At 38.1% G+C, this 12,500-nt stretch overlaps 2 protein-coding genes across 4 annotated transcripts in view; both read right to left on the reverse strand.

The window, feature by feature from the left end:
* Positions 1 to 537: 537 nt before the first annotated feature.
* Positions 538 to 6,831, reverse strand: selenot1a (selenoprotein T, 1a). The gene is made up of 6 exons (XM_007566997.2): positions 6,633 to 6,831; positions 4,641 to 4,751; positions 2,812 to 2,938; positions 1,532 to 1,619; positions 1,159 to 1,325; positions 538 to 1,071 (listed from the first exon to the last, which is right to left on the reverse strand). Exons 1-5 carry the CDS (start codon positions 6,770 to 6,772, stop codon positions 1,201 to 1,203), a joined length of 591 nt encoding a protein of 196 aa, XP_007567059.2. The 5' UTR covers positions 6,773 to 6,831; the 3' UTR covers positions 538 to 1,071; positions 1,159 to 1,200.
* A 985-nt stretch (positions 6,832 to 7,816) lies between these two features.
* kif2c (kinesin family member 2C) overlaps positions 7,817 to 12,500 on the reverse strand; it is an 8,846-nt gene continuing 4,162 nt past the window's right edge. For all 3 annotated transcript variants that reach the window (XM_016679113.1, XM_007566999.2, XM_016679114.1), the window contains 12 exons: positions 12,298 to 12,460; positions 11,990 to 12,080; positions 11,834 to 11,897; positions 11,095 to 11,186; positions 10,878 to 11,020; positions 10,383 to 10,596; positions 10,112 to 10,222; positions 9,935 to 10,002; positions 8,776 to 8,851; positions 8,603 to 8,683; positions 8,446 to 8,539; positions 7,817 to 8,352 (listed from right to left, as the gene is read on the reverse strand). In XM_016679113.1, coding sequence (XP_016534599.1) covers positions 8,291 to 8,352; positions 8,446 to 8,539; positions 8,603 to 8,683; positions 8,776 to 8,851; positions 9,935 to 10,002; positions 10,112 to 10,222; positions 10,383 to 10,596; positions 10,878 to 11,020; positions 11,095 to 11,186; positions 11,834 to 11,897; positions 11,990 to 12,080; positions 12,298 to 12,460 — 1,259 coding nt within the window. In that variant the 3' untranslated portion in view covers positions 7,817 to 8,290. The remainder of the gene's footprint in view (positions 8,353 to 8,445; positions 8,540 to 8,602; positions 8,684 to 8,775; positions 8,852 to 9,934; positions 10,003 to 10,111; positions 10,223 to 10,382; positions 10,597 to 10,877; positions 11,021 to 11,094; positions 11,187 to 11,833; positions 11,898 to 11,989; positions 12,081 to 12,297; positions 12,461 to 12,500) is intronic.

Below are 12,500 nucleotides of genomic sequence, written 5' to 3' on the forward strand. Positions count from 1 at the left end.
CTCATTTTTAATATTCGACAATACACGAGGCTCCCTGAATCTTTAGATCTTGATATCTAACCTGATTTGCTTGGTCTAATCAAAAGAGAACCCAAATACATCCTAACATGAGCACAAAGGAGATCAAACTGTTTTCATCTGTAAACCACTAAGATGGTTCACTGAGACATCAGGATTTATGAATAACAGCATCAACGTGATTACACATTGACAAACGCATATAGAAATTGATTTCATAAATTCTGATTTGCAGAAAAATACCATCTCCTTGCAAGATTCAAGTATGGTGAAATTTACCTGACCCCTTAGCTTCTTCTCTCGACCTCAAGTTATTTCAATTATTGCAGAAACATGCTTTAAAGTTTTATAAAAAAAATAAAACATTTAGAGGTTAATCTGTCCTCCTTTTTGTTTCAACATTTAGGCAAGCAGAGATACAGAAAAGGGAAAAAAAAATAAATCAATCTACACAAGTGAGATAAATTACAGTAATTGGTCTTTTTAAATCCATGATAAATAGAAACACTTAAACCCAGCTTCACACTGAAATTGTTACAATGTTTTATTAATATTCATAGCTTCCTCCAACATATGTAAATATAAAAATTATTCAGAAATCTTTCCAAGACATGGTCTTAATGGTATTGTCACAACAATTATTACAGATCTTAATTGGTTTATTTTTGATACGGTTACCTACGTCTCTGACTGGTACACTTAGAATTCTACATATGGCTCGTTGGTACAAATAACATATTTTTTTTTCTTTTCCATTCACAAAGGTCAATTATATGAAACAGGTTAAAGACTACAATAATCGATGTTAAATCTCCCCTCAGTGGACCACTAATTGCCTGGATGAAATCAGCAGTAATATGGATAGTACAAGAACATAACAGAACAGCCTAAACTGTTGCCATGGATCCCGCTCTGGCGTCAGGGGCAGGACGTCTCTGCGGAGCGCGGTGAAGAGTGATGGGGGGCATCCAGTCTGTGCCAGCAGTCCTCCTGCCTTCAGCGCAGACCTTCATAAACATCACTTCACAGCTCAGAGAGAAGCCCACCTCGAACCTGGGGACAAGAAAGAGTCGGCGTGGGTCACACGTTACACCTCGTCAAGACTGAGCGAACATAAAAAGAAATTCAGAATAAACGTACAAGGAGGGGCTTTCAGCTCCAGCCAGGATTTGAAAAGTAGGGTTAGGAGTGGTGATGCGTTCTTGTGTTCATGTGAACATTCATCTTCATCTCGTTGTCCAGGATTTGCACGAGTTGTTGCATGGAGGGGAGGTGACCCGATTCTAGTTTCGACCACACTGGCACGTCTATAGAAACAAGACTTTGAATGTGGCTGGGTTTTTCTTATCCTTGGAGCGGCAGCACAATAACAAGTAATAAATGTTGCTTACATGTAGCTCCACACGTCAAATATAATAATGCATTTTCACCAATAAAAGGCTGTGGATGTCACACAGTCTAACAAGAAGTTAGGGTTTAGTCTCTGAAGCCATGCTGGAAAGGAAATGCTCACCGTTTAATGTGATTTCAAACGCTCCTGTCGACATTAACTGGTTTTCAATCATATTGCTGAAGAAGAAGACCATCATGCAGGCATATATCTGACAAGAAGAACAAAAACTAGGTTAAAAGTCTGAACCAAAAAGTTAACATGAGATGTGTTCGTTTTGACCCGGCAGGCGTTAGAGAAAATCCACAAGAAATTCAAATTTAAGCATTGAATTCTTGTTAACCCCCCCACGCCCCCGCCTCCCAAAAAACCCCCCAAATAAAAACAATAATTCAATATACATGCTGAATAATGCAGGGTCCCTAACCATGTTTTGTGTTCAAAGTTTTAAGTCATCTTTATAAATTATAATTCATTGAAACTTTAGGTACTCAATGACATCCATACAAGGGTCAAGCTTTAAATATATAAATCCACAAAACAAGAGACTAGATGAAGGAAGAGGGACAGGAAGGCCAACAGATGGACGGGCAGACGACTGACAAACGGAAGGATTATCATTTATTTGAAAAGTATTGATAACAAGTACTATGGACAAAAAACTGAAATGTAAAAGAATGAATAAATAATTTCATGACAAACATAGATTGGAAAAACAGACAGAGAAAGTAATAGATGAATAAATCAGTGGGTTTGCTAATTCACAAACCCACTGATTGATAAATTGATGGAATAAACCAAGCTTCTTTTCTGTACTATTTTATCAGATTTGGACCAATTTGTTCATGTCCAAGACTGAAAACCTCTTTCACAAAACGCTCTGCTGATTAGTTGATGGGATTACAGCATCTGGTGTCATTAGTGAAACTGACTTCAGATTTATTAGTACCTGGTGACACCAGATTTTTGATACGTTTTCTTATAGCTATATCTGATGCAATGTTTACAGGTTATTACCCACAACAGATACCAAACACTGTCACTATCAATCTTAAAGTTTTTGTCCAAGGAACAGCAACTACAGAATATTGTGACGCAACACACTCTCTGATGGGAGCATCAATGACCCTGGGGAAAACAATCTAAGCAATACTGAACTTTAAAAACATGCAGAGCTCTGCCAGAGAGCATAAAATGAAATCATGGGACCTTTGGTTGTCTTACAAGTGCATATGTACACCCTGACACCATTTTTCTCCAATTCTAAATAAAACCCAAGTGATTTCTGTAATGGCACAAAAAAAAAAAAAAAAAAAAGCAATGCAGATGAATCAAATGGCAGCATCCTCCACCCCCCCTCCCCCCTTAAGAGTGTGATTTTAAAATGAAACAGAAATCCTCACCTTGTTTTGCTGGCCCCACTCCCAGATTCCTGGGGCTTGAACACCAACGAGAGCGAATGGGTCCCTGCCGATTATGATCAGTCCGATCACCAGCAGTTTGAACATAGACAGGAAGGACGCAACATGTCTGTGGAAATAAGATACCATCTCATCAGAAACAGAACACAACACACACTGGGATGATGTTATATCCAACGCCTGAACAATCAGGAAATATGGGCAAAATGTCTGTCCTACATGTGGAACTTATTCATTTGCATCATTGAGGGAAGGGTGAACTGAAAGTTACTCAAACTTCCCTATTTTCCATTTCTTAACATTCTTTTCTTAATGTTGCTGATGTGCGGTATTGCTTCATCAACCACTGGAAGTCCTACTTGGACCGCAGCCATGCGATTATCTGAGGCACATCGCGCACTGCCTGAATGGCTCCCAGCCCTGAACTCTGCCCAGGTATTCCTCTATGCCGTATGCAAGAGCTCTGTTCCAGCGTTTCATGAGTAACCGGCATGGATCATTACCTCATGTCACTCTGTGCTGGAATGCACAGCCAGCATATCTTCTGTGATTGACAACTCTATGAATTTTCTTTTTTTAGGTGTGGGGCAGAGAAAAAGTAGAAGAGCACTAGTCATGCCTATGAAGAAAATATAAAAATGTTTTTTTTTTGTTTGTTGACACCTCAATACAAGTAACTTCATCTGAGAAAAAAAAAGAAAAACATTCCATTTCGTGTAGTAAATGAGTAAAGTCATGTTTACTAGTTGACAGAACTCTAAAGAATAAAAAGGGGTAATTTATAGCTACGAGACCAACCTTGGAAGCTCAAGGTCTGAGCTTAACCAAAGCTGGACTCCAAACTCTGCAACTTCTAACATTTAAAAGCAGAACTGGTAAAACAAAAACACTATCTGAAGGAATATCTTGCTCTTGCTGTGACATATGCAAATGACAAACTTCACAAGAATTCAAAGAAATGATGTCTGGAGCATTTGAAGCATGTGACGAGATATTTAAGAGAGTCGCCTCTCTGAAACGTAGCCAATCTCTTGTGTGCTCATTAAGTCGACCACATGAAGACCCAGGAGTCTCTGTGACACTCCCTGTTGAACTGCGGCACCAGAGGCTGCATAAAACCAGCCTCCCATCGATGCAAATATAGTGCAACTCTAATGGGACCGAGGTTTCACAGAGTCTGACTTTGTTTCTCCCAGTTTATTTCTTGAAATAAGAGAAACTTTGCGAAGTAAGCAATAGAACCAATAAAAATCGACTGATTAGTATTACGGATTCAACCAGTGGTGATCGAACACAAATTAGCCAAAACAAATTAATTATTCAGAAGTTCATTAACTTCAGTAGTTTAGTCCAAAATGTAAAACAAATAGGCCCATTACATACATTCCATGCCACAGGCTGAAAACCTCTAGGTCACAGTGATGTGGTAATTCATCTAAAAGCACTGCCAAACAAATACTGAGTACATATACTTTAGAGTACAAAACAATCTACGTAATAAATAAAGTTCACTGCTTAAACAGCATAAATGAATCTACGTTTCATTACTAATCTCATTTATCGAGGCACCTGCTAATCAGCTGAAATCAGAAAAGGCAGGGCACATGCCGCTGCATCCCGATACCAGCTGATGATTAAAAAGCACATTCCAGGTCCTAACCAAATCTACAACTGATGACATTTATCCGTCTGTTACACGCGATAATAGCAAATGAGTATCCAAGGGAACTTCAGTTTGTTAAACAAATTATACCTGATCCTGGGCTGGACTTAATCCACACGTAAGCCGCTAGACAATGGCTGTCCCTTACCGATAGATGGGTATAGGAAGGTAGTTCTCCCCTTCAATGCGGATGTCTGGGTACCGCTGGTACAAGGCCTGCGTGTACTCCTCAAACACCCGCTTGTACCCTCAGGAAATGCTGCAGAAGGAAAGGAGGACAGGTTGTACAACTGGAAAAACAGAATTTAAGTAGCCAAAACATAGTTATCAGCCATTCCTGGAAGACAGTACTTCCACTGTGCTGGAGAGAAGAAGAGGCCTTTTTTTTTTTCTTTTTCCCCGATTCACGAGCAGCTGAATGTTATAAAAAGATTTTCTCTTTTCTTCCAAACGTATCGTGGAGCCTGAGGCACATTTCACATGTTCCTGAGTTACCGACACCAACAACTGATATCCTTCCTGATCTTCCAGAAATTCAGTCATTTAAATAAGTGGCCCTTTTCGTCAAATAAATGGACAGCAGCAGAAATTAAGAACAATGCTACAGTACAGCAGTGTTCAGAACTTTCCTCGTGTTTTTCCATCTGCAGCCAGATATTTAACTGCAGTGAATTTTTATTTCTAAACACCTGTGGAATCTGAACATTTTATTCACCTGTTGTCGCACCAGTGAGCCCAATTCAAATACACAGATCTTGCTCTCTCTGCATAACTTTCCTCCACTCGGTCTTGAAAGTAATTTTAACAAGTTAATCTTTGCTTAACTTGTTGCAACTCGTTTCTCTTATTGAGAATATATCCAGTGCACTTGAGGGTCTGCTTGTACTCATCAAGACTGTCAAAAATCATAATCTGAAATTCATTAAAAACACATTTTCTCTGCTTGTTGAAACTTTCTTAGTGATAAGTTGTTCTGAACAGTGGCGTCAACTCCTGTCATATTTGCTCATTTAAAGAACAGATCAGAGGTATTTTATGCATCAATATACCAACTTGATGTGGCGAATGCATCATCATTTATTTCTATATTTATATACACACACACATATATATTTATATATTCACATGTAAAGAGTAAAAACACCAATGAGGTGAAGTTGTGTGTCCACGTTTAACACTGTGTAAATAATGCAAATCAAAAGTTAGTTTTTCTAGCTTCCTGTTTTGTTTTCTCCATTTGATGTTTCTATACAAGCAGCTTTACTGAGAAATGAAGTTTCACAATCCAGACAGACCTGTTCCTGTTTCAGACATGTAATAAGTAGCTAAACAACATCGTTATCAGCATGCTGTCATAGGTACAAAGTGAATTTAGCTGAACAAAATTAAAGTGAAAAATCTACCGCTGACACACATTTGCACAAAACTTTAACATTGATAGTCATGATGGATTTGAATAGGACCAGGTTGACATTTATCATGATGTACAATCTCTGTTTAATTACATTAGCATAGTCTGTACAGAAAATGACAGAAAGACGGATTTTTTTTATTATAAAAAACAAAAGATTAAATATTTTAGTAGTGAACATGCTGGTAACAAAAGTTAACTTGCTTTAAAAATGAACCAAGTTCACCAGGTAAATGTTTCTTGGGTCTAATTTGCATAAAGTTTATAAATCAACACCTGTGCTGCTTGTTAATCTTTTATTTAGCGGCTTGGAGACTTGCTCTGACCGTTTTCGTTTGAGGTTCAGTGAAGATGTTTAAACCTGTGCGATTCAAACCAAAAGTTTTGAATCGCACAGCTTCACTCACCCTCGGAATGTAGTCTGTACCTTACGTAAAACATGTTTGTCTAATCCACAGACGCTGGGGCGGTTCTTAGAGGATTTAATATGTTTCACTGCGGAAGTGGAGCCATGTTTCCGATGTGTATGGGAGCTACAAAATATTTCACTTTCACACATTTTGTTTCGGCGTTTCTGTAGCGGACGCTCTCCTTAGTGACCGATTTTTTTTTTCTGCACACAGACTAACTGACATCTTATTCGCTTGTGTCCGTACGGCGATGTTAGCTGGTTTCTTTTAGCTAGCTTGCAATGACTCGCCAGATTTCTTTTTTTCGTCGTCTGCTTACCAAATCTGAAACTTAAGCAGAGGTCCCGTAGCAAATTGCATCTTCATCTTCTTTATGCCGCTGCTGTCACCAGCTGTGGAGCAACACAGCGAGAAAACCCCCAAAACGAGGAGCGAAAAGCGCAACCACTTCATGGCCATCCGGTCCACGGTTGCTTACCTCTGCTCTGCGTTAATCTGTAATCTTTTTTTCCCCTACTGCTTAAACCCCGCCTCTGCTTCTTACTCGCGACATGCATTCAAGGTTGTCAGAACGCATAGAGCACCCCCTATTGGTCTGGCTGTGGATATCACCATTCAACGCTGTTGTGAGTCCCGAGTGCTCTGCAATTGTTACATGGACGCTTTTAATGGATGTTTTCTTTTAAAGTATTCGTGATTTTAGTTTAAGATTTATTAGATGTGGATTGCGTTGATCTTGTAAGCTCTCAAACACCCTTAATTTAACACATATCTTCACAATCCTCCTCACCCTTGGACAGCTGAAAATTATATTAAAATGAAAACTTTTCAGCATGTCTTGGTCACATAATATCAACCTTTTTTTCCGTCATTTAAAGTAAAAAATAATAATTTAAGGTGTTATTTTTATGTCTTAAGTAGTTCTTTATTTTAGATGTAACCAGAAACAATGTACTGTCAAGTTGTATCTTTGTCTTGTTTATAAAGCACATTTTAGTGCATTTTGTTACTGTGTGAGGAAAATTTATATCAAGAAATCTGTAGAATTCAATTCAGTATTGTGCAAAAGTAATGACACCTTTTTCTCACAACTGTGGTAGATTTAGGTATTCTTGGTTTCGTTTCTTTATTGACAAAGTGACCCGAGAAATCTCAAAGTTCCAACAATAACTTCATTCTCCTGAGTTATCAGTGCACTCTAACAATTATTGCAACAATTTAATACTGAGGTCCATGTAGGAGCTAGACTTTAAGTATTCAGCTTCTTGAGTCTTCAACTTGTGCAATTCAAGTCACATTTTAAGGAAAAGAGTACAAATTGAAGGAAGAAAACACCTCGATAGCGTTTTTTTGCTCGTCAAGGTGGAATTACAAATTAGATAAACATATATCATTTGAGCTAATTAAATAAAAGGTACACAGCTGCAAGGTGGCAAAAATGTAATTGCAAACTATTTTAACAGTAAGGTATGTTTCTTGACACTACACTGGTTCATTCTTTTAAGCACATCTCTTTTTAGTACCATTTGCTTTATAGTGGCTTAATTTCATTCTATCCAAAAAGATGGTGAATATGTAAAAAAAAACAACAAAAAAAAACTAGCCAAAATCCAAATTATTCACACTATTGGAAAGCCAATGAGAAAATATTACTTTTCAAAATATTTACCGATATCACCTGAACCTGTGGAGTAAAAAGCTTTTTATTTAATATTCTGCAGAATAAATCTTAATATCATATTTGCTGTAGTTTGAATAGCGTGCAAGAGCTGCACTTTCAGTTTTCTTTAAATAATTACAACCATGTCAGCAAATAGTGTCATAAGAAAGCAAATTCTGGATTTTCTAAGAACCATGCCATTATTGTTTTTTTCTCTTTTTAATGTTAGTGTTGCATTTTATTTAACAAAGTATGCATTACAATAAAAACAGCTGAAAAATAAAACAATTTGTCTCTCCGCAGAAATATCTGGCTTTTCAGAGGTTCAGCCTGGCCATGCGCTCCTTTGCGACAGCAGATTGTAGAGCCAGAACTGAGTCTGCAAACAAATACAAAGGTGCGCACTTCAGATTTTTTGGTTAATACTGGAAACAACCTAATCGGACAAAGACGAGTCAAATCCTGTACAAACCCATCAAATTCCTGGAGTAAACCACCAGCTCAGGAAGCCCTTCCTCAATGTTGTATGAGATTTTGTCCATTTCCTTAACAACTTCATCTGCTCTCTGCATAAGAAAAAATAAAATAAATTTTTCTTAAACAACAACAACAAAAATAATAAAAACTACCTTCAGCTCTCCATAGACTTTTTCTTCTAACTCTGTAACTTGAGATATGATGTCCAGCACGCTGGTATCAACAGAAGAATCCTGTAAAAAAAAAAAAAAAACAAAGATCATAAATGCATTTGGAATAAGTACATCATTAAATTCAGGATTTTGCTTGTTGTAATGTCATGCACCTCTTCGGACGAACTGTTTATTGGCTCCTTCCCCTTCTGTGCTGTGACTTTGGAGTTGGCATTCAGCTCCTTCACTCTGCCAAAGAAACATAAATGTTTAAAGTTGTAATAGATCAAATGTTGAAGAGTTTTCATTAAAAGGATGAATAAAATGTCATGACAAAAAGGTAGTCGTTAGTCATCAGTTTGAAATGCCAATAGGGGATCACTTCTCTTGAAGGACAGTCTGATTGATTGATTAAAAACCAAAAACAAAAACATATTCAGCACAAAACTAATTTAGAAAAGATTTTAGATTAAGCTTTTTGAAAAAAAGAGGCTCATCTACTGTTGAGATGAAGTTAGAAAATAAAGATATATCACTGAGTTGAAGAATAACTCAATTAAGTCTTTGATTTTGTAATGGCTTGTTCTTGGACAGCACTTTATGAAGTTCAGCTTTAAACAACAAAAAAAGCTAGAATTTTTTTCATCACTCCTAAAACCAATTACAAAGATGCAGCTATGTAAATTATTGTGTCATTTTGAAGAGTGACAAACATTTCAGTCCTTCACAGCCATTTTGAAATACAAACATTCACTTGGAATATATGGCATGCATCTGTACTATGGGCAAGGTTTACATATGGTACAAGCAAAAATTAGGAACCTGTTAGAACACAAGGATGGAAGGACAGACAGACAAGAAAGGAAAAAATAAATAAATAAAAAGACAAGGAAAGGGTGAGGAAATGGACACAACGAAAAAATGAATGAAACAGACATAATATAGCATAAAGGAAGGCTAGTATGCAAGGAGGGAGGACACAAGGAAACAATGAGACAGATAAGAAAGAAAGATGGTAAATAGGAAGGAATGAAAGTCAAGTAATTATAGTATAAAGAAAGGAGGGACACAGGAGAAGGAAGTATACTAGTAAGAAAGGATGCAGAAGAGATTTAGACGACCAAGTAGACAATGAACTCTGAAAATGCATACTTTTCCCCCAATCATTACTTTTATCCATGCATGTCTAGAAAAATACTAGAAATCAAATTCCAAATCTTTCTGGATTACATCCGATTTATTTTTGCTAAAGCATAAAACTGCTTTCTGAGCATTCTTCAGGAGTTCTGATTCCAGACTCCATTATTAGGACGCGTCACACCGTCTCTGTACCTGTCTGCGTAGCGAAGTGTGTTCATTGTGTATTCGCATGAGGCCATTCCTGGAGACACCATGGCAATCTGAAATGGAGGGCGGAATATAAATATGTTCATTTTAGAAAACAAAAACTTGTACACAAACCAAGATTAACACTAAAACAACTGGAGGAGGTTAGGTGAGTCTCCATACCATGCAGGTTCTGGACTTTTCTCCAATGAAGGAATCCCTGAGCACTTTGGTCAATGTACTCATCCGAAAAGGAATGTGATCACTGTTCTTCCCCAGAGAGCGAATACACTCCTACAAGACACACAGGACAGGACACAAAAGTGGCTAAAGGGGGGTAGCTTTAACCTTCCTCCACCTGAATATAATTTTTTTCCTGAAGCTTATCTGATCCTAACTTATGGTTTCAGAGAAAAGTTCTTTCTGCAGGACGAGCGCGTTTCATGCGTTTTACCTTGAGAGCCAACAGGCTGCGGTTGATCTCGGTCGTCTCCACCATAGTGCTGCGATCGTTGCTTCTGACGTCCGTGCCACGCTCGTTTCCTGCCAAATCGATCAATGAGAATTTGCCGTGCAAAGTGGCAGCACGATTATTGCACCGCAGGACAATCTGGAGGATGGCGTGGGAGCGGGAGGAGTTTGCGTTGGCTGAGGTCTGCCCGGATGTCCTGAACAGATAGATGTAGAGGAACGACTTGGATTAGTTTTATTACAAGACACATAAAGATGCGTGTCAAAATAGCTATATTTATTGGCCACTCATACTAAGAAGCTAGAATCAGAACTTGCTCCAATCGCCACAAGTTAAAGGCTGCATTTGTATGGATTTAATCCAATTTGTGAGCCATTATGAGTAATGATCATTTTAAAAAAATAAGTGGAAAAATAAAATTCCTGCCTACTTCCTACTATATGAGGTTACCCATCTCACACCACTGCACTGAAGTACCTGCATGCACTTCCTGTCTGTATAATCCTGATGACGTCTTCTGGTGAGGACACACAGACCTCCTCCAATCCCACCACCTGAACCTGTTGCCGGTCATCCTCTAAGACACGCAGCTTGGCCTTCTTGTTCAGCAGATCATACACCTGAATCGAAACAGGAAAACGTTTCTACGAGCTGATGTCAGACTGACTCGTGCTTCATCAGAGCTCCTTCTTACTTTGCTGTTGTAAATCTCGAAGAAGCTCACGTAGACGCGCAGATCCAGATTAGCAAACCTCCTGTGGTTGAGATTGGTGAAAACATCCTGGGCTGAAATATGAAACATCATTAATAAAAATGTAGACCAAATATGGGGCACCCTCAACATTTACTGGCATTTCTTTACACAAGTTTTCAGTTCACAAGTAAAGCTCTCTCTTTTTCAAATTCAAGATGTCCTTTAGTAAGCCCGGTGAGAGTGCATGAGACCCCCAACAATGTAAGGCGCAGGAATGCATATCTATTAAATATTCTCTATGCGTCATTCTGAAATGGTCCCTGTGCTATTAAACAGATTTATCTATCAGAGCTTTCTTAAAGAGACCTGATGTTTTTAAGGGGTTGTACAAATCTGGTTATCAGCTATGTATATCTGTCCAGGGTTTCCGACTCTGTTGTTGTCTTACTCTAGCTGCACATAATTCTACATGAACACACACATCTGATGATGTCAAAGGAAAAACCTGGCTAAAAGTTGAAATTTCCCCTCATTGCGAGACAATGCAAAAAAACAAAAACTAATAAAGATGAATTTACAGTAAGCCATTCTACACATCTTTACCAGGTGTGCAAATAAATGAAAAGGGCACTGTACAAGCTTAGCTGAATGACTTCTATTTGATCTGCATTTTCAAAACACTACACATTTACAATAATTTACATTCAACTGTCCACAGAGAAAGAAATTGTAGTTTCACCTGCTAAGGCATAGATTCCTTTAGCGCTGTTCTGCTGCTTTCCCGTGAAGTCACCTCCCATTGTCTACAAAGATTTAGGAAAAGAAAAATCCATTCTGAATTAGAAAAATTGACTTAAGCATAATCTTAAAACTTGTAGGGTTCACGGAGGCTTACATGGGTCTTGCCACTTCCAGTCTGGCCGTAGGCAAAGCAAGTCGCCATGCAACCTTGAAAAATGGACTGCACCAAAGGTTTTGCTGTGAACCTGAAAGCAAAACCAACAAAAACTCAAGAATTAGAAGAAAAGAAAAAGCTCTTTAATAAACATAAACTTTTGTTTACTGTTGCTTGTTATTATAGCACAGCAAAAAGTTAGTGTGCAACAAACATGGTTTTAAATTAAAATGAATCAATTTTTAGTTTGAAATAACAGACTACCAATTATTTTAGGTGACAAATTGAATCTATTAAGTAATATTTACTTGTAGACCAGCTCGTTGGTGGCACTCTCATCAAATGAGTAGTCAAAGTGGAAGACCTGGTTCTCCAGGTACTTGGTCAGGTCCACTTTTTGCTTTGGCTCATGGACCAGTAACGCACCTTTGCCAGGAACGGACACCACATCAATCTCCTTCTTGTTAAACTCTAAAGAAACCCCACAAAAATAAAAATGAACTTTGGGTTC

This window comes from Poecilia formosa, unplaced genomic scaffold (assembly GCF_000485575.1).
Source record: "Poecilia formosa unplaced genomic scaffold, Poecilia_formosa-5.1.2 Scaffold202, whole genome shotgun sequence".
Classification (NCBI taxonomy): domain Eukaryota; kingdom Metazoa; phylum Chordata; class Actinopteri; order Cyprinodontiformes; family Poeciliidae; genus Poecilia; species Poecilia formosa.